The sequence below is a fragment of the Heptranchias perlo genome, chromosome 4 (genome assembly GCF_035084215.1).
Source record: "Heptranchias perlo isolate sHepPer1 chromosome 4, sHepPer1.hap1, whole genome shotgun sequence".
Classification (NCBI taxonomy): domain Eukaryota; kingdom Metazoa; phylum Chordata; class Chondrichthyes; order Hexanchiformes; family Hexanchidae; genus Heptranchias; species Heptranchias perlo.
The window spans coordinates 127,670,841-127,692,614 of NC_090328.1; the positions used below are offsets into that span (position 1 = coordinate 127,670,841).

Below are 21,774 nucleotides of genomic sequence, written 5' to 3' on the forward strand. Positions count from 1 at the left end.
TTGTATTATTATGGAATCTACATATTAAAAATAAAGCCTGACCTCAGCGGGATTAAGGTGTGTGAAATGTTTCATTGACGATCTTGAACTAAACTAGAAATTAGCCGAAAAGGTAATAATAGTTGAGAGTGATGGTGGAGGGGGTGAGAGGAGTGTTGTGAGATGCTGGTGAGGGAGGTGAAGAGATGAACAGGTGTATTCATCCTTGCTGCCCTTGTGAGGTTATGAAATCTCTTTCTACATTGAACCCATGTCCTGGAGGTGATGCTGTGGGTGCTGGCCGTGTCAGCCACCTCTGGCCAGGTGCTGGGGAAGAGTACCTTCCTCCTGGCCCTCACTTCCTCCACAAGGATCTCCAGGGAGGCATTAGGAAGGCACCCCTTCAACTCATCTGTGCTGCCACAATTTTCTCCAGCGTTCTTCCAACAAAAAAATGAAACTGGGGAAGCAACCTCGCTTTAAGAGACGCATCCTTGCGTAAAAGACAGTCGGGAAATGTGCCGGAAATTGTGCGGGTCACGTGGGTGGGCTGCCCGATTCTGCAGGCAATCGGGAGGGCAGCTTGGCTTTCAAATGTTAATGAGGCCCGAGAGTTAGAATGGAACGGGCCTCACGCCAACAACATCAGGGGGGCTTGCTGCCTGCCCGGCTGATTCCCGCCCTAAGTTAAGTTGTTTTGTTTGGATGAGGAAATTGGACATTTAGCAATCCTGTATTCTTAAGGCCCTATGTAATGGGTTAATACTGTCGCAAGTATTTTACTTTGGAATCCATAGAGATGGCGGCAGCAAGACTTTCACCAGTTCTGCCCAGGTTAGATTTAGACTTGGGTTGCAGAGATGGAAATGACAGTGTGCTAATTTGTTTTTACAATATTGATTTGTGAATTTTGCATTCATCATAGTGAGGGATGTTAGTGCTTGGGACTGGAAAGCTCTCCCGCTTCAGGCAACCAACATCAAACACTCCCAGGTATAACAGGTGGATGTAGAGCTCCCTCTACTCTGGCATGAGTTCATATGATTTCTTTTTTCATTATTACTTTGAGACTTTAAGAATAAACTGAAAACATGATGCAAGATAAAAACAACGACGTACATTTATATAGTGCTTTTAAGGTAGTAAAATGTCCTAAGGCGCTTCACAGGAGCAATTATCAAACAAAATTTGACACCAAGCCACATAAGGAGATATTAGGACAGGTGACCAAAAGCTTGGTCAAAGAGGTAGGTTTTAAGGAGTGTCTTTAAGGAGGAGAGAGAGGCAGAGAGGTTCAGGGAGGGAATTCCAGAGCTTAGGGCCTCGGCAGCCAAAGGCATGGTTACCACTGGTGGAGCGATTAAAATCGGGGATGCACAAGAGGCCAGAATTGAAGGAGCGCAGAGATCTCAGAGGGTTGAAGGACTGGAGGAGGTTACAGAGATAGGGAGGGGCGAAGCCATGGAGGGATTTGAAAACATGGATGAGAATTTTAAAATTGAGGTGTCGCTGGACTCGGAGCCAAAGGAGGTCAGCGAGCACATGGGTGATGGTTGAACGGGCGAATGGTGTGAGTGAGGATATGGGCAGCAGAGCTTTGGATGAACCCAAGTTTATGGAGAGTGCATGGTGGGAGGCCAGCCATGAAAGCATTGGAATAGTCGAGTCTCGAGCTAACAAGCATGAATGAGGTTTTCAGCTGCTGATGAGCTGAGGCGGAGTGGAGATGGGCGATGTTACGGGAGTATGTAATTTTATAGGATGTAGTGTGTTGATTCACCTCTTAAAATCCACGATAAATTGTTGTCGTGGAAGGAAAGAATTTGCATTTATATAGTGCCTTTCACGTCCTCAGGACATCCCAAAGCACTTCACATTCAGTTTTGAACTGTTCAAATGTAGCCAGACGTTAAAGTAAAGGTTTCAGTACCTGCTACATGATACTCAAAACAAAAAGAAGTAATTAAGTAGAGGTTAAAAAGATACACTTGAGGAATGCATTAGCCAGTTATCCTTTCGTGAGAGGACCGTCAAAGGAAGGGGAGGAGACCGGCTACTGCTGTTCCAGCTCTCTAATCTCCACAAGACGAATGTTGTAGGCTGATATGAGGGGAGGGTTGGTTGTTTACCATGGTTTTAGCACTCGCTGTTTTTCTCTAGCACGCTGGCGACTGCCCTGATCACTGAACCAAATTCTGTGTGTTTAAATATAACAGTCGCCTTGTATATCTCCAATTTTATAGTGGAATGTTAACAACGGACTATGAATGGGTGGAAAATCTAGCCTACAAATTGGTACTTGAGTTAGAATGCAACAGCTTGGTTTTGGCTGATGTGAGTGTTGCCCTTTATGAACGATTTTTTTAATTGCTCATTTTTTTTTTAAAAGCTTTGTATTTTTTGCTCGAAATGTATGTAACATCATAAATTCTTTGTTTTCTGGCTATAAACCACGCTTTCAGTTTTTGCCCATTTTTTAAAAAAAATTCCCCCGAAAATGTCTTATTTCCGTGGCTCCATGTCTGTCTTCTGACTGATGCTTGCACCTCTCTGTTTTACATTGACCGGATAATAAACTTTGAACTCAAAAGGATGAAGGGTTTAAAAAAAAGTACAAAGTCCCATTTTCATTTAGCCCAATCTTACAGGGAGAAACAGGAACTTAAGTTGCACTGTTTTGTTAAATGTAACGTTAAACCAGCTCTCTTCTGACTTGTTGATTTGCTCTCCAATATGTAGGGTACATTTCCTGGTTAATATCCTGCAGAAGACTCAAGTCAACTGTGATACTGACTTGTGCTATGTTCAGTTAACCAGTTTCTAGGGTAGTATGGGTGAAGGGAGAAGGAAGGGGGGAAAATAGTTTTGCAGTGGCAACCATCTTGCTTCCTCTTTTGTTTGGTAAAGTTCTAGTAGTTTCACATGGAAGTTAAAGATGTCCTGCTTAGTATCATAAATAATCTATAATATATTAATTATTTATACATGAGGGAGTGACAAAAATGTAAAATTGAGATCGTTAGGTCCTTAGGTGTTATAAATTTTGGATGTTAAACTCCAGCTTGTTCAGTAATTGCACTGTATTAAAGTGGAGCATTCATGACTGACACTATAAAGTATGTCAAATTCTTTAAGTCTCTTATATTGTGTTTGTTTACACTTGCTTGCCCCTCCTAGTTTTCTCTCCATAACATTCATTGATCTTCCCAGTGTACAGAGGAGACAGAGTAGTGAAAGGCTTCCATTATTTTAAAAACTGTGTGGATATCAGAAGTCTTGTGTGTGGTGCGCATTTCCTGGAAGCACCGTGCTGACTGCCTGTCACGTTTCAGCAGTCACACTCTAGCATAGCAGCTGACTCACACTGAGTAATATCACAGGCAATTTGCTTGTGTATGTTTAAAGAGATAGATACCTCCACAAAAGTGTATTGTTTTGGAGGATTTTGTTCCCCCCAGGAGCTCATTATTGCGATGAGTCCTGAAATAGTTAAAAAATTGTACATTAGAGATTATTTTAAAAGCTTTTGTAGCTGATAAGCATGGATACCTTTCAGTATAGTGGTGTACTCACGGTGCAGTAGGGAATGGGGCAGTATATCTGTAATGGAGGAAGAATTGTGATTCCGTTTTAGCCTCTAATTTCTTTCACTGTTCTACTTTGTATTCCATTTCCCCATGGTTTTCGTCAATCATCCCAACGTTTTAACGTATTCAAATTCACTTTTGGAAGACTGAACTAACTTTGTGATATGCTCGTTTATTTTAAATGTTACAAAAATCAAAGATGAATTTTGGGGTTATGAAAACAATCTCAATTCATAGATTAAAGCATTATTTTCAGTAATAATTAAGAAACGGAAATCTTTTGGAACAATTTCTGCTGATTGGTGAGGAACGTTGGTGCTAGGGACATAAGAACATAAGAAAAAGGAGCAGGAGTGGGCCATACAGCCCCTCGAGCCTGCTCCGCCATCCCTTCCATTTTTCATCACAGTGTCCGTATCAAGCATTTCGAGTCACGTGCAGCGCGGCTAGATGCAGAGTAAAGCTGTCGCTACTTGCCTCGACAATGTGCGGCAACCTCAAGAGCATTCCCTATTGCACCAGTATAACATTTTTGTATTTCCTACACCAGTCATCTACAGGTCTCTGAGTGAAGCTGCCAATTAGAAGCATGGTTTAAGACAATCCAAACTCGTTTCATGTAGAACAGTTATTAGTAGAGGGAGCAGACTTTCATCTTAACTGTCCAGTCTGGATTTGAAACCATATCCAGAGATGAAAGACTCCTTTCACCCCATCCTTGTGTAGCTTTTTTCAGAATTAGTTTTTCCAAGGTAAGATCCCTGTTCGTGCTCCAACGCTGCCCCTTGAATGTGCCAAATGTTTCCTGATTTACTGACTAGAATTGCACTACTTGACTAATTCATCTAGTCTGCTGCAAAACTATCCAATTGTTATCTGTCTTGGAGTGTTTCCCATTTGCATAATAACAATATTCAGCATATACATATAGCCAGAAATTCTGGTGCCTAATTCAGCCCCAAAGCAGATGATCATTCTATAAACCATGAACCCACTAATTACATTACCAGACAGATATATCAGATTAACATTTCTGCCTTCATAGAATTTTGTATTGTCCACAAAGAACAGACCATGACTTAGTAGGTGTTCCTAAGAACTTTCAGTATGCAACTGCAATTGCCTTGAGTCAAATTCATGGCCACTTATTGCAGTGTTTTCAGTTAGATGAAAGCATTTCATCTTCATCCTATGTTGTTCATGGCACAGAAATAACTGTTTAGTGGCAGATAATTCCATTACCTAATATCGTGCACAGTTTTTTACACTGTTGCTTAATTTTTGAAGGTCGTCTCCCCGTTGAAGAATAATCAAGCCTGTGTTATTGCAAGGTATCATTTTTCAATTTGCAATATTGCAGGAATGTCAGGCCACAGACTAGTTAATAGCAGATAAGCTGCTATTTGTTGCTTCCACATAAATAGCCCCACTGTATTGTGTACACTGAGTCTTTGTAATATTCTGAAGGAAAACTTGGTTTGATATCGATTGAGACATTCCTTCAGTGTTTATAGAGAATACTATTTGGCACCCAAATTCGGAAATTCGACAAGTGATGCATTCAATTCATGAGTTATGTTGGCTCCGTGGCATACAAGAGTGGTATATGGAGCTGAGCTACCCAAGTTGTGCAATACGGTCCACATACATATTGTGCAAGATTGGCTGAGTGCCAATGATTTTGGATTACTGGAGGACAAGAAACAAGCGTGACCTGGAACAAAGCACAGACGTAATGTCGGAGAGATAAAGCAAAGACTGAAAATATCATGGCCGAGTGCATCGCAATGGGAAGCTTCAGCTGGGAAGAAAGAGAGCATCAAGGAAGCACAGCAAGTGGAAGTTTAAAGGGTGAACAGAAGGAGGCCAAGACAGAATGTGGTTGGGAAAGCATTGCCCGGGCAGTACAAGGTGCAGCTGAGTAACTTTAAATTCAGTTTTAAGAGCAAGAGTAGTTGCAGGGAAGATTAGTTTTATTTTTGTATTACTGAGTTGATGAAGGAGCAGAACTTGGCCATGGCAGCCTTAAAAAAAATGCAGGCAATTTCAAGTAGGCCTGAAAGCATGTGGAATAACTCAATTTAAATGTGTCCAATATAACCTCACCAGCATGTACAGAAGTAAATTGGTTTCCAGGGTAAGCCTGCTGGCCATGGAGCAAGTAGGAAGATTCCAGTATGGATCTACCAATGAGTTTTAAAAGTCCAGTGTGGGAATGTCAACAAGTGGCACAGGTTCAGGGTGCATCTAGTAGCTTGTAAGAAGAATCCAGTGTCAGTCTGCCAGGAATTAGCAAGCGTCTAAATGAAGAAAAGTGGACTCTGGAATTAGAGCATTTAAGAGTGAATGGACAAATGAAATGAATAGCCGTAGCATTTTCTGGAATCGAGATCAAGAAAGAAAGGACTTTCATGTCCTCAGAACGTCTCGAAGTGCTTCACAGTCAATGAACTGTTTGTGAAATGTTGTCACTGTTGTTTCGAGGATAGCTGCCAATCTGTGCACAACAAGGCCCCAGAAAGAGCAATGAGATGAATGACTAGTTAATCTGTTTTGATGGTGTTGGTTGAGGCCAGGACAAAGGGTGATCTTCCAGCTTTTCTTTGAAAACCTGACATGGGATCTTTGTCGACCTGAACAGGCAGACAGGGCCTGGGTTTAACACCTCATCTGAAAGGTGGCACCTCTGCCAATGCGGCACTCCCTCAGTACTGAACTCAAGTGTCAGCCGAGATTGTGTGCCCCAGTCCTGGAGTGAACTTGAACCTGCAACCTTCTGACTCCGACAATAGTGCTACCACTGAGGCAAGCTGATACTTAAACCAATGTGAGTGAGTAGTTGTAATGGTGGAGAGCAGAAATTTCAAGTGCCATTATGAAAGTTCTCACTCTTAATTTTATAAGACAAATCCTCCTAGTTCTGAAATCAGAACAACAATAATGGAAACATCATCATTTGCATACAAGTGTTCCGTTAATATTTTTGAGTTGCACAAAGTCCCACCAGCAAACAGCGATGAAACCATCATTAAAAGTATTTGGATGCTGAAAAAGTTAAACAAACTCCTTGATGTTGCAGAGGTTGTGAAGGAATATATGTTAGAAGAAGCAAAGGCAAGGTTGGATGAGGGTGTGGTTTAAAAAAAATTGAAAAATCCCATTAAATGAAATCTTTAAATAAAAGAAAAGACATACACAGCAAGACCAATCAGCATCTGTAAAGAAAAAAATCAGGTTATGAAGTTTTGGGTGTGCACTTTACATCGGAACTGAAGACTAAGATGTAAGCAAGCACTTTAGTACGGCTGCGAAAAATAGAGAGAAAGGTGGGGAAGGGGAGAGGGAATCAACTGTTGCCACAATCGCAGAGAGGAGTTAATGGGTTGCATGACCTGAAAACTACTCAATATAAAACCATTACATGATATAAATGATCATCAGTGAAGTGACGGAACGACATAAAAAGGGCAAAAGAATGTGCAGATAGTGGACGATGGAGAGACACGGGAGAGACCCACACACAAAAAAAAGCAAGAGAATGGAAAAAGAGAGAATAAAAGTAAGCTACAAATACAGCAGATCCAAAATGAAAGCAGAAAATGCTACCAGTCCTGAAGAGACAAAATTGGTCAAAATAAGAAGCTAAGATCCTTCCCCCCCCACCAACAATGTGTTCTGATGAAGGGTCTGCAACCAACCTCCCCTCCTCTGGACGCAAAAGTCCCATCGCACATCAGAAGTCAATCCTTACTGCAAAGAAAATGGAGAATGAAGCTAAGATCTGAAGTCATTAAAGTCGGTGTTGAGACCAGAGTTTGTTTTTTATTATTCGTTCATGGGATGTGGGCGTCGTTGGCGAGGCCAGCATTTATTGCCCCATCCCTAATTGCACTCGAGAAGGTGGCGGTGAGCCGCTTTCTTGAACCGCTGCATTCCGTGTGGTGAAGGTTCTCCCACGCAGGGTGCCCAGCAAAAAAGATAAGATCTTGTTTCCTGAAGCTTGCACTGAACTTCGTTGGAACAGTGTGGGAGGTCAGAGATCAGAGTTGGAATGAGAGGGCGAGTTAAAGCGACAAGCCACAGATAGTTTAGCATCACACTTGCAGACAGAATGGCGATGTTCAGCAAAGCGATCACCTAATCTGGATTTGATCTCCTCAAAGTAATGGAGATTGTGTTGTGAACAGTGAATGCAGTATACTAGATTCAAGGACGTACAGGTGAATTGATGTCTCAGATGAAGGGAGTGCCTTTGATAGTAGTCTGGAAGGAAGGTAATTGAACAGATCTTGCATCTCCTCTAGTTGCATTGGAACAAGTACCTATTCTGTAGAAATTTTGTCAGAAGTTTTCCAAACGAGTACTTATGGATCCGAAAGATGCACAGTGCTATGCCATTGTGATGGATATTAATACAACATATCTGACATGCATTTGTCCGTTTTTATAATTATAAAGCATTTGGTCAAGAGCTATTGATGTTTGCTTTGAAAAATTGAACATTTTGAGAAGATGCCACAATTCCTCCAACAGCAAGAGGTCATTGGCAAGAAGACGGGAGTCAATTTTAAACCTATCCGCCCTGCAGAAACGGGGCAGGTGGGCGGTTTAAAAACGAGCAGGTTACTTACCCGCACCAGATCCCAACCGTTTCCGACTGTTTGCGATGCAGACCTGCAGACAAGTGAGGAAAAGGGAATGGAGTCGTGGAATTCCTCAACAGCACATTGCAGATTTCTTGGAGGAAGGTAGGACGATGCTAACACTTGCTGCCTTATCAGACATCTCTGAACACCCCCAATGAGTTCAGTAAGGGCCCGCAGAGAAGGCAGAAGTCTTACCCTACCTCAACTGAGGCTCAGTGTACAAGTCTTCAAATGAAAGCTTGTTTCAGACAAGACTTAGCAGAAGAGTTGTTCTACTTTCCTAGGTTGGAACATAGGAACAGGAGTAGGCCATTCAGCCCCTCGTGCCTGCTCTGCCATTTGATAAGATCATGGCTGATCTGTGATCTAGCTCCATATACCTGCCTTTGGCCCATATCCCTTAATACGAGGGGACATAGATTTAAGGTGAGAGGGGAGAGATACAAAAGGGTCCAAAGGGGCAATTTTTTCACTCAAAGGGTGGTGAGTGTCTGGAACGAGCTGCCAGAGGCAGTAGTAGAGGCGGGTATAGAGGGATATGTGCCAAGTGCAGGCAGTTGGGACTAGCTTAGTGGTATAAACTGGGCGACATGGACATGTTGGGCCGAAGGGCCTGTTTCCATGTTGTAACTTCTATGATTCTATGATAATACCTTTGGTTGCCAAAAAGCTATCTATCTCACAGGTTGGCACAGCAAGTGTTAGCAATCAGGGACCCTCAGCTGGTTTTTTTTTCTTTTTGCTGGCTTCCTACACAGTCTGCGTGAAAGGTTTCAATCACACTTTGAGGATTTGCCCAACATCAGTGAACTTGAACAATGTCAACTGGAATCAGCAAACAAATGCGACTTTTTGTCTGTGCAGGGGGAACTTCAAATGGAATCTGTTCACTAGTGATGTTTTTGAAGCGGAAACACAAGAGGACAGAAATTAAAGAATTTTGAGGCGTGCTAATAGATGCTCTTAAAAGGCCCTGCATTTGCCAAATGCACAATGTTTGGCCTCACCTAAATTTGTATGTCTGAATATAGCCTTGAATCTCATAAAGAGCAAGCAAAGTGTTGTGATTATCAAAATATATGAGGGCCTCAGAGATGGCTTTCAACCATGCTAGCAAGGCATCAGAACAAGAAATTATGAAAAACAGTCATGCTCTTGAAAGAAGTTTTGACACAGTATGGATGGAGGCCAAGAGTGGGGCTTATTTTTATATGCAAATGTAGAAATGCAGACAGTGCCCATGAAATGTTAACTATCCATATCAACCACAGACAGTTGGCCTGTATGGGAAAACCCCATCTCCTCAGGAAACAAAACTCTCAAGCTGGTTATTCTGTCAGTCGATCATCCAGCCATATGACCAGGGATGGGATTGCAGACAATGACCCAGGAATATAGGTTAAAATTAAGTGAGGTAACAGAATAATGTATTCAGTTATCTACTGCACGACAAAGAAATAGTTACAAATGTCGTGCACCTTTGCGGCTGCATATGGAAAATGTGATAGCACTGTAGTGAGCCTGGTGAAGAAAAAAACAGGGTTCTACAGAACTGTGACGGTTGGGGTTGTTGAAGCACAATTGTTGTTTTCATACAGATGTCTCAATTTGTCAAACTGGTCATGGAGTATGGAAGAGGGACAGATTGCTTGTTGGATTGTTTCTATTCAAGCTAAATTGCAAGTCTTGCAGTGCCTGAACTGATTCTACGGCCCAGAAATTGCTGAAACGGTCATCTCGTGGCGAGTGACATGAGCTGGACTTTTTAACCTCACCCTTCCCATCGTACTATATTTGTACTGCGGATTGCTGGAAACGCGAATTGATATCGGTGCAGCGATGGCAACTTCACATCTGGGACCTCATGAAGATCGTGCCCAATGGACGATCTCCTTAACCAATGAAACAAAAGGATAGAGAAAGAATTGGAGCGAAGGAGGCAAAGGAAATAGGTTGAATTAGAGTCAAATTGGAGACAGAGAAATAAAGAGAGGGAAAGTGAGAGGATTAAGAGAGAGAGAGAAAAAAGAGACAGAAAGGAAAAGTAGGAAAAAGAAATTAAAAACAAGCAGAAGAGGAGGATATTGTAACCCAGTGGTGTTTGGGAATTGTTGTATTGGTTCTTGAGACGTTAATGAGTGAATGGCAGGGTAGGTGTGCAAAATGTCCAACCATCCTTGAGCCATGAAGTATTGAACCTGCGGCCCCGTCCATCATGATCAGGAACAGTGGAACTGTTTTCACAGGAACATAGGAATCGCCAGACGAGAAAAGGCCAAGGTCCATCTTGTTCGCCTTCTCTCATCCTGGTAGTCCGCATTATGCAATGATAATGGAGTTGTTGACTAATCATAGCAATCGATCTCCATCAATTAATGTACAACAGACCCAGACGTAAGGGGAGTGATTTTAAGAGGCAATTGTGGGTGTGTTGGGGGCAGGGCCGCTCTGGCAATTAAAGCCGGCGGGATGACGGATAAAGAGCCAAATGTACCTCATCGAGGTACTTAAAGCACTTTACCTGTGACAAATTAAATGCTTAGAACGATTTTTGACTCACCTGGGCGGCTTGCCCACCGCTTCTGATTCACGCCTGGGAAAAAGAAACTGAATAAATTAAATGAAAAACCATAGACGGAAATGAAAACACTAAATGAACCTACCTTTGCACCCTGCTCTGATATCCCCCTTTCCACTCCCCCCGGTGTCCCCCTCTTCATCCCCCCCCCGATCTTCCCCCGGTGTCCCCCTTTTCACCCCCCCGATCTTCCCCCAATGTCCTCCCGATCTTCCCCTTTCCCCCACCCCTCCCGATCTACCCTTCTCCTCCCCGATTTTCCACTCTCCCCCCACCCCCGGTCTTCCAGTCCAGCGCCAGATGACGTCTCTCTCTCTCTTTTTCTTGCCCCCTCCCCCCGCCCTCGCGTTGCAGCTCCTGACAGCAGGCAGCCTGTCAATCAGACTGGCTGCCGGGCATGAAACCCAGAGAGGATGTTAATCATCAGCAATCAACATGTGATCGCGTCAGAAACGGTAAATTTTGTTCTTGCGGGTTTGCCACACGCACCTTCACCCCCACTGCCAACCTGCCACCATTGTAAAATCGAGCCCAATGTGTGGAAAACCACAGTAGTGGAGAGCTTTGGGAACCATAGGTCCAAAATCACCCTTTTCCTCCCAAGTCTGCTATATTTACCACATCATGTCTCAAATTACTCATACTGTGTCTGAAAATGTTATTTTCTGAAATCTAATTTGCATTTCTGAGTGTCGAAACAGTTTTGCATCCTGAAAATTATTGCCGACCGACACTAACAGGAGTTTGGGGGGCATGACTGGCAAAAAATACTGCCGAGACAGATAAAAGTTTTAAAAAAACCACTAGGAACAATTCACTACCTGCGGGAGTGAGACTCCACAGTTTCATCGTTCCCTTTCTGGGCCTCCAAGGTTGAGTGGCATGTCAAGATCATAGATCACATCATTAACAGGGTCCTTCCGGCATGAATCACCAGCCCTAAATGACGGCAGCAAGATTAATTTGCATAAATGGCGTAAATCCAGCAACTTCATGACACGCAATGGACTTCAATGGGGAGGTCACGGTGAGGTTGGAACTTTTTTGTTTTTGTCGAGGCTAACGGTGGAGTGGCGCAAATCATCCAGCAATTTGTGGAGAATCTGAACTCATGGCGTACCTCTCCTTCGCCACAAGTTGCTGGATTTTTTACGAACTAATAATGGCGAGCGTGGTAAACTCGCCGTTATTTTTTCCAGCAATTTCTGGGCCACATGCTGGAAAATGGCAAATAATTTACAAAGAATTTGGAAATCAAATGATGTGGACTACCAATTATATATGTCGCATGCTTCGGACCTTGAGAGTTAAGTGGCTGTCTAATAGCGGTACATATGACAGAAACAATCTTTGTTGCATTTTCCCCAGTGTCTGAGCTTGTTCAACATTTGCAGTTATTAACCGATGTTGCCTTTCCACTTCATTCTTGCCACAGAATTTGCAGGTGGGTTTCTACTGACACTGCCCCCATCTTAGTGAGAATTACTTTCAGTGGCGGAGTATTAAGGAGCCTCTGCCGTCACGTAAAGAGGAGAGGGAAAACATTGGTAGGGTTGGAGGTGAAAGTGCGCATCTGTGAACTGGTGGCTTCCTGGAGAGTACTTATGTAAGTTGTCGGGGTGGGGGGGTGGGTGGTTGGAGTCGAGCGTTTAACGTGAAGCAGAATACACCATTTTCATGTAAAAATTAAGAATTTTCCAGATGGCTCAGAGATACTGTCGCGTATTAATGGCAATAGCTTAGAACAGTTTAAGTTGTGGCCGTGACTCTCACAGCAACACCTGCTGTGTTGAACTCGAAAGGCTCAGGTTTACCAAACGACGGTGGAAGTGATGGCCAGCTGCTGCACCAACGTGCGGTAGCTGGTGACGGGTTCCTGCTCGCGGCTGCCCCCGCGCTCTGGAGTTTCCTGACGCCGTTCAAGTCGTGACATCCACCCGACTTGACCAGCGTGCTGACGTTTACTAACCAGGTTTGCCTGTGAAGAAAACTGGAATATGGGTGAGGTACTGGGGGTGGGGGGGTGCTGCCAACATCTGTTCCATGGGGCACTGCTTTCAAGTTTGGCAGAGAAAATTTGGGATGTGGGGTAAAGAACATCACATTTTGAACTGTTGCCCCAAAAAAACCTTTGTTGTAAAAAAATTGCAGGATGCTCTATATTATGCTGCTATCTTTGATAAATGAGATTCTATCACTAGATGCCTCTGTTATCAATATTGCCACCTCCTAAATTTTGTGTGACTGAATTTTGTGGCTGGATTTAGCCCCTTTTAAATATTAGTGCTGTTTGTGTTGCCTGGAATATGCCGTCAGACAAGCTAGTAACATCAAGGAAAGCTTGCTCTGTAGTAGGTGCAGGACAATGGTCTATAAAGGAGAAATAAAAGTAGTAAAATATTTGTGAAAATCTACTCAATTATAAGTAAAAGATAGTCACAAGTAAATCCAATAAGGAATTCAGGAGAAACCTCTTTACCCAGAGAGTGGTTAGAATGTGGAACTTGCTACCACATGGGGTAGTTGAGGCAAATAGCATGGATGCATTTAAGGGGAAACTGGATAAGCACAGGAGGGAGAAAGGAATAGAAGGGTATGCTGATGGGGTAAGATGAAGCAGGGTGGGAGGAGGCTTGTGTGGAGCATAAACAGTGGCATAGACCATTTGGGCCGAATGGCCTGTTTCTGTGCTGTAAATTTGAAGTAAAAATTAGGGGCACGTGGTTTCTACGAAGCTGCTACGAGAGGCGTACGTGAATGTTTGGATCCTGGAGATTGTTGGAAGAGCAAATTGGTAGTGCATGTCGGTACCTGTATGTTTGATTGTTGGCAAGGTCCCATTTGAGAACTCTGCACCTAGGCCATTTCCCAACAGCCTATAATATGACGGGAAATGAAGTATTGTTACAACTTGGTAAATGGAAATGATGAGAGGTTGTCGATTGCACTAAACGCGGCTTTCATCAGTTGTGAGCTTCATACTCGTTCTCGATACAAGCGGTTACCAGAAGTAAGTCCAGCACTTTGTGAATATTTATAAAATCACCTGATTAATTCCAGTCAGCAGTGCAATGTTTGACCCACAACCTGAGGGCCTGGATTCAAATCTCAGGCGTGACACTTTGCTCCCTTTGATGGCCAGGCATCTCCACCTTGACAAAAAGGAGGAGGAGAAATTGGCTGAACCGGTCCTGTTTCTGCAAAGTATATTGTGTATCAGCCAGTCACAGGGCAGCGTTGATAGAGTGACCTTGAAAGTATGTATTGGCTTAGACTGTCACCTACTCGTGACTGAAGGAAGGAATGTGGTGAGTTTGGAAAATCTTTCAAATCAGTCTTAAATATGAGGTGTGAAAACAGAGGGGTACAATTTCAATTTGCAGCCTCAGCATAAAACTGGCGTTATGGGTCAGCCGCCCGTTACAGAAACAGCCCGGTTTTCGTTTCTGTTGATTTCAGTGGATCCGCAATGCCAGTTTCACACTCGGGCGACAAGTTGAAAATCTGCTGCAGTATGTTTTAAAGTTTAGCCTCTCATTTTTAAAAAAAAAAATTTGCCTTTGATTTTTGGTTTGCAGTTGTGAGGTGAAAAAAGAAGCTTTGCCTACCTTCACAAAATGATGGCCTGCCTCACGGTAACTGACGTGGAAACCGGAACAGTCCTGCTCCAAAACGGAGACCTTCATCAAAGCTCACAGGCACCCAAACAGATTGGAACGGGACTGCGAACAAACCTTTATCCCATCCCTGGAAAACCAGATGACAACTGTTTAACCTTTCCACTAGGTGAATATGTCGCAGAAGAGATCTGCATAACAGCTGCCAAAACCTGTGGTGAGTCTACTTTGATATTTTGCCTGCATGTACGTTTGTGGTGTTTTTGCATCGTATTGCAGGTTTATTTTTGTGCCTCTCAGTTTCTTTAGTAACCCCAGACCAAAAGGAATTTATACTTTATGATGTGTGTACTTCCCTCTCTCAGAATATTCAAATGCTGGGGGAAATTCCATAATCTGGTTTCCTACGAGATGGGATTCAGAAGGATCCTTCATCAACAGCTGCATCATTCTGTATTTGCGCTGTTCCCACCAGATATTCACCTGCCGTTGTCGGCCCTTTGCTAAACTTATGGGCTGAGTATGTTGAAATGTGGGGACTGAGCAGCTGTAAGTAATTTGCTGACTGGGAGCATTCAAGGATGGTTTTGGGGCGGGGCGGGGGGGGGGGTGAAGAAAGAAACCCTTTCATTTACTGTCAACTTTTCCTTTTATATGTCTCTTGACAAGTCTACTCCCTTCCCCCCCGCCCCCCCCCCCCCTCTCCATTTCTTTTGAAAGTGCTCATTTTTGTTGGGGTTTGGTTCCATGGGTGCTAGCAACTCTCCGGTGATAGTTGTGTGAGCCTGGACAGTGATCATTAGCAGGTTAACCTGCTGTAGAAGGGGGGCAGAGCTTTTGGATGACACACATCACAGTAGAACACAATGCTGGAAAATTTGAATCCCCAGTGCTAGCCTGGGACACCAAGGCCAGTTCTTGGCCCCTACTCCTGCCCTCAGCACAAGCCAGGATTTTAACTCGAAACATCTTGGTGTGTATGGTTCAGTGCCACACCATCCATTACACAACAACCTGGGCACCATGTACAGTTAACTTGAATGCAGACTTGGTATATTATTTTACTAATTCATTTAATGAAAATTAATATTTCTGGGCCGTTATTTCTTCGAGATGATTTAATGCTGTTTCTAGAGTACAGTCTAAATCCTATTGCTGCAAGAAGTAGAGACTCCCCGTCTTATTTGTCAGTACTGGCAGGGAATGCTAAAAATATTATGATGTTTGCATTGTTTAAGTGAACATAATTATGTGTCACTGAGCCAAATTCACTGAGGTAAATCAGCTATAATTGCATAAAGGAATTATACAGTGTTTTAAATTTGTGAAGCCAGGGAGCAAAATTACACACCATAGAACAACTTGCATTTATATAGCGTCTTTAACGTAGTAAAACGTCCCAACGCATTTCACAGGAGCGTTATCAAACTGAGCCAAGTAAGGATATTAGAACAGGTGAGCAAAAGCTTGGTCAAAGAGGTAGGTTTTAAGGAGTGTTTTAAAGGAGGAGGGAGAGGTTTAGGGAGGGAATTCCAGAGCTTCGGGCCTCGGCAGCTGATGTCATGGCCACCAATGGTGGAGTGATGAAAATAGAGGATGCACAAGAGGCCAGAAGTGGAGGAACCCAGACATCTTGGAGGGCTGCAGGGCTAGAGGAGATTACAGAGATAGGGAGCCCAATACTTCTGTTCACTATAGCGTCTATGACAACTATTTGTTTGCAATTTTTGAGATTTAAAGATTTAATCCATAATCACGTCAACACTTCTGACCCAATGTTGTGAACTCCATAGCTTTGCAGACACCTACATCTAGCAGTTAGTGTCTTGACATGCCCAAGTTCCAAAAATGCAAAGTCTTTGAGCTATATTCCACATACTCCATGGAAACTTGAACTGATTCAATAGGTATAACCTAACAGAAATGCATCCAAAATCAGCTTGTTCAAGGACCACTGGGAGTCTGGACTCTCATTATGATAATTGGCAAGGAACATTCTCACCTCACAAGTGCCATGCAATGACCATCTCCAACAAGAGAGAGCATAACCACTATCCCCTATCATCAACATCCTAGGAGTCACCATTGACCAGAAGTTCATCTGGACCAGCCAAATAAATGCCATGGCTACAAGAGCAGGTCAGAGGCTGGGTATTCTGTAGCAACCTGCTGACTCACCTCCTGATTCCCCAAAGCCTCTCCACCACCTACAAGGCACAAGTCAGGAGTGTGATAGTGTACTCTCCTTGCCTCAATGGGTGCAGTTGCAACAACACTCAAGAAGCTTGAAACCATCTAGGACAAAGCAGTCGCTTGATCAGTACCTCATCCACTATTCTAAATGTTTCCCCCCTCCACCACCGGCATATCGTGGCTGCAGTGTGTGCGATCTGCAGTGTGTGCGATCTGCAGTGTGTGCGATCTGCAGTGTGTGCGATCTGCAGTGTGTGCGATCTGCAGGATGCACTGCAGCAACTCGCCAAGGCTTCTTTGGCAGCACCTCCCAAACCTGCGACCTCTACCACCTAGAAGGACATGAGCAGCAGTTACATGGAAACATCAACACCTCCAAGTTCCCTATCAAGTCACACACCACCTGACTTGGATATAAATCACCGTTCCTTCATCGTTGCTGGGTCAAAACCCTTCAACTCCTTGCCTAATAGCACTGTAGGAGTGCTTTCACCACAAGGGTTGCAGAAGCTCTGGACAGAGACCCATCACCACCTTCTCAAGGGCAACTAGGGATGGGCAATAAACATCGGTCTTGTCAGTAATGCCCCTATCCAGAGAGTGAATGGGGAAAAAAAATGTCTGCATGATGACTTTAAATACATTCGGTGCACCTAAAAGATCCCATGCGCTTTTTCAAAGAGCAGGGAGTTTCCCAATGTCCTGGCCATCGTTCACCCCTCAACCAACAACACCGATTAATAAACAATTAATTGCTCATTAACCTCAGTGCTGTTTGTGGAACATTGCTGTACAAAAAACTAACTGCCAAGTGTGCCTACAAAATAACTGTAGTTTGCTGACTGTGAAACGCTTTGTGATGTTGCGAACACAGGAAAGGCTCTTTAAAAATGGAAATTCTTTCTCTTGCTTCCTAAATTAAATACAAAAGGAGATTCAGAATAATGGCTACCTGGAATCATTTCAAAACTATTGAAGGAAAAGAGCACAACCTCCTGTTGCTAGGATGTCGTGTTCAATAATAGGTATAAACAGTGCCAGATTGGACAATGTATGAGCCTGCAATCTTTTTTCATCTGTTTAGCTCCTGTATGATATTTATTGCTTTAACCTAACTTGTCCTGTAAATGAGGCTCTTGCCCCTACTCTGCTTGTCTGTTCTTTGTGCAGCTCCCAGGTTAGGTGTTCCACTAAAACAAATTCGTCTGCCATCGATGCTTCCTTGGGTACAGTAGCATCAGTTGCTCTCGTAAGTGATCTGAACACGTTAGTTTTGTGGGAGTTGATTCACACCGCCCTGTATCTACTGGAACGACAGCATGGTTTGGAGTTTTAACGATTGTACCCCATTGTGACCTGAGTCAGATATTTGCATCCGATGCATGCGTACTTCCTCAATCCGTCCGAAGACGAACCAAGCAAACACTTGTTGAGATGAGGCCAGATATGCAATGTTAAGATGCTTTATTTCATGATAAGGTGAACGTACCAAATAGGTGCTATGGTCATACTCACTTAATTAATTTATTCCATACAAATACCAAAGAAAGAACACACTATGCTAGCTGGCATCAGTGGATCATCATACTTGACTTAAACAAGTTGGCTTCTAATCGTTTTCCAGCATTTCTAACTTCTTCACCTCAGTGAAACCCCTCACAGCGTTCCCTTTAAACAATGCCTGACTGGCCTCACAGTTTTCCAGTTTCAAAAGGTCCCCTCTCTCTGTGTCACCATTTCTCTTTTTATCTCCCTCTGTTCACAGACAGACCGAGATCAAGGAATGTTGCAACACAATGGGTGTGAGGTGTTTTTTTCATTATCTCGACAAGCCAAGTGCTTATTATTTAGTCTATGGGGAAAGGAACTTCCATTTTAGCATATTAACCGACTTTCATCTTGGTGTCTTTTTTAAACATGTGAGAATACAGTTTGCTGAAAAATATCATTAAAGGTAACTCCTTTTTTTCCAATCTTTTCTGTGGAAAAATGGTCAAAATAATCAAGAATCGTGACGTGCACTTTTTCCATGCTTAATCATAGAATGATCACAGCACGGAAGGAGGCCATTCAGTCCATCATTATCCCTTCAAGTACTTATCCAATTCCCTTTTGAAAGCCACGATTGAATCTGCTTCCACCACCCTCTTAGGCACTGCATTCCAGATCACAACCACTCGCTGTGTAAAAAAGTTTTTTCTCATGTCGCCTTTGGTTCTTTTGCCAGTCACCTTAAATCTATGTCATCTGGTTCTTGACCCCTCCCTCAATGGAAACAGTTTCTCTCTACCTACTCTGTCTAGACCCCTCATGATTTTGAACACCTCTATCAAACCTCCGCTCAACCTTCTCTGCTCTAAGGAGAACAACCCCAGCTTCTCCAGTGTATCCATGTAACTGAAGTCCCTCATCCCTGGAATCATTCTGGTAAATCTCTTCTGCACCCTCTCTAAGGCCTTCATATCCTTCCTAAAGTGCGGTGCCCAGAACTGGACACAATACTCCAGTTGTGGCCGAACCAGTTTTTTTATAAAGGTTCATCACAAGCTCCTTGCTTTTGTACTCTATGCCTCTATTTATAAAGCCCAGGATCCCGTATGCTTTCTTAACCACTTTCTCAACCTGTCCTACCACCTTCAACGATTTGTGCACATATATTCCCAGATCTCTCTGTTGCTACGTCCCTTTTAGAATTGTACCTTAAGTTTATATTGCCTCTCCTCATTCTTCCTACCGAAATGTATCACTTCACACTTTTCTGCGTTAAATTTCATCTGCCACGTGTCTTCCCATTCCACCAGCCTGTCTATATCCTCTTGAAGTCTATCACTATCCTCCTCTCTGTTCACTGCCCTTCCAAGTTTTGTGTCATCTGCAAATTTGGAAATTATGCCCTGTACACCCAAGTCCAAGTCATTAATATATATCAAAAAAGCAATGTTTGTTTATTCTGGCTCTGTTTATACCTACTATTAAAACTCTACATTCTGGCATTGTAGAGTCAACTAAGTATGGAATGCAAGTGAATGCATGTTTGGCTAAGTATCCTAACTACCATTTAATTGTCTTGTTAGACAAGATTCTCCCTCTCTTGGTGGGTTTGGCTTGTTACTGAAGCAATTTCACAAGCACAGGTACCCTCCTACACTTCACCCAAATGGTCAGTATTTCTGTGTGAGTCTTGACTAGTGAGGCCAGACTATTTGACTGCATGAGCATCACCGTTAGTCCCAATCCTGTCCTTGCCCAATGTCCACACGTGCTCTTCCAGCTCAGTTGGCCAGTTCTCCTTCTTTGCCCATCCCCAAATTAAGTATACTAAGATCTGGAATTTCCTCCCTAAATCTCTCCGCCTCTCTACCTCTCTTTCCTCCTTTAAGACGCTCCTTAAGCTTTTGGTCACCTGCCCTAATACCTCCTTTCATGGTTGAATGTCAAATTTTGTTTGCTGTGAAGCGCCTTTGGGATGTTTTACTACATTAAAGGCGCTATATAAATGCAAGGTGTTGTTGAGCATTTTCTGATAAAACATTTAATCTGCAGTGTTGCCCGTAATATTAATTCAAAACACATTCCATAGGGTCAGAAATTTTGTAGTTATATACAGTTTGGGGATGCTATTTCATTTTGATCAGGTTCACTAGCTTTAGAGAAGAGAGTAGTCACCATGAGACAGCCAGATCCACAGCTGTTCTTCATTGCAGCTGTAACATCTATTCATGATTTCCCTAAACATACAGTGCTCAGTGAAGCAATGGAAACACTAAAGAAAACAAGTCATGACATTTCCTGGTGCAAGTTTGAACTGGGTTAAAGTAAACCTTGTGAGTAATTAAACCAACCAAAAGATTTGTTCTGAAGAATTTGGATTTGGACCCAGGCTCTCTATCTCTTCATTATTTCCTTCTTTCCTGAGAATTTTCTCCTCTATGTCCTTTGTTTTGAAGGTGTTAACTCTCTAGGGTATGGATCATGGGTGCCAGGCACCTCCTGGTACCCTGCCAAAGCGGTCAATCTTCCTGCCTGAATCTAGACGGAGAGTGTTGGTAGTTCATTTGACCACAGGAGTATTGCAGCTGAACCTGATTTTGCCCTCAACAGATGTCAACACAAACCTGTTTACAGTAGGGCTCGCTGATGGTGAGCAAGAGCTGGAACCCTGGTTGACTTTTTATTCTCCTCCCTAACCCAGTGTTGCAGAGGCCAATGATAGCACCCCACCTTGGTTAAAATTAGCTAACACAGCACAGACTGGGGTCGAAAGTGGGACCTTCAGGGTCTGTATGTTGCAGCTACTCACTGTCTTAACCAGCTGAGCCACTGGGGGAGGCTATGGCCCACCACTGTCTGGTTCTCATAAATAGACTTTGTTCTAATTAACTAATATATTAGATTTATATTCGTGGCGTGTACCAGAAATCTGCCAGATTGTCTTAAAAACCCAGCTGGTTCACTAACGTCCTTCAGAGAAGGGAACCTGTCAAAGGAACAGGAGTAGGCCATTCAGCCCCTCGAACCTATTCCGCCATTCAGTTAGATCATGGTTGATCTGTGCGTTAACTCCATCTGCTTGCCTTGGTTCCATAACCCTTAATACCCTTGCCCATCTATCAATCACAGTTTTGAAATTTTAATTTGACCCCCAGCCTCAACAGCTTTTTGGGGGGAGAGAGTTCCAGATTTCCACTACCCTTTGTGTGAAGAAATGCTTTCTGACATCACCCCTGAATGGCCTAGCTCTATTTCCTCTGGACTCTCCCACCAGAGGAAATAGTTTCTCTCTAGCTACCATTTCAAATCCTTTAATCATCTTAAGCACCTCAATAAGATCGCTTCTTAATCTTCTATATTCAAGGGAATACAAACTTAGTTTATGTATCCTGTCCTCATAATTTAAGCCTTTTAGACCCGATATCATTCTGGTGAATCTGCGCTGCACTCCCTCCAAGGTCAATATATCTCTCCTGAGGTGCGGTGCCCAGAACTGAATTCAATACTCCAAATGGGGTCTAACCAGAGCTCTGTACAGCCGTAACATAACTTCCACCCCTTTGTATTCCAGGCCTCTTGAGATAACGGCCAATCTTCCATTAGCCTTTTAATTACTTTTTGTACCTGTCCACTAGCTTTTAGTGTCACCCTTAATTGGTCTGGCCTACAAATCACTCCAGTCC

The 21,774-nt window shown here is 43.2% G+C and overlaps 1 protein-coding gene across 3 annotated transcripts in view; it reads left to right on the top strand.

Moving 5' to 3' along the window:
* LOC137321274 (tyrosine-protein kinase JAK2-like) overlaps positions 1-21,774 on the top strand; it is a 297,277-nt gene that overhangs the window by 145,834 nt on the left and 129,669 nt on the right. For 2 of the 3 annotated variants that reach the window (XM_067983625.1, XM_067983623.1), the window contains one exon: positions 14,369-14,624. In XM_067983625.1, the coding sequence (XP_067839726.1) occupies positions 14,408-14,624 (217 nt within the window). In that variant the 5' untranslated portion in view covers positions 14,369-14,407. Of the gene's footprint in view, positions 1-2,154; positions 2,314-14,368; positions 14,625-21,774 lie in introns of those variants that run through there. The other variant, XM_067983626.1, reaches the window with a different exon arrangement.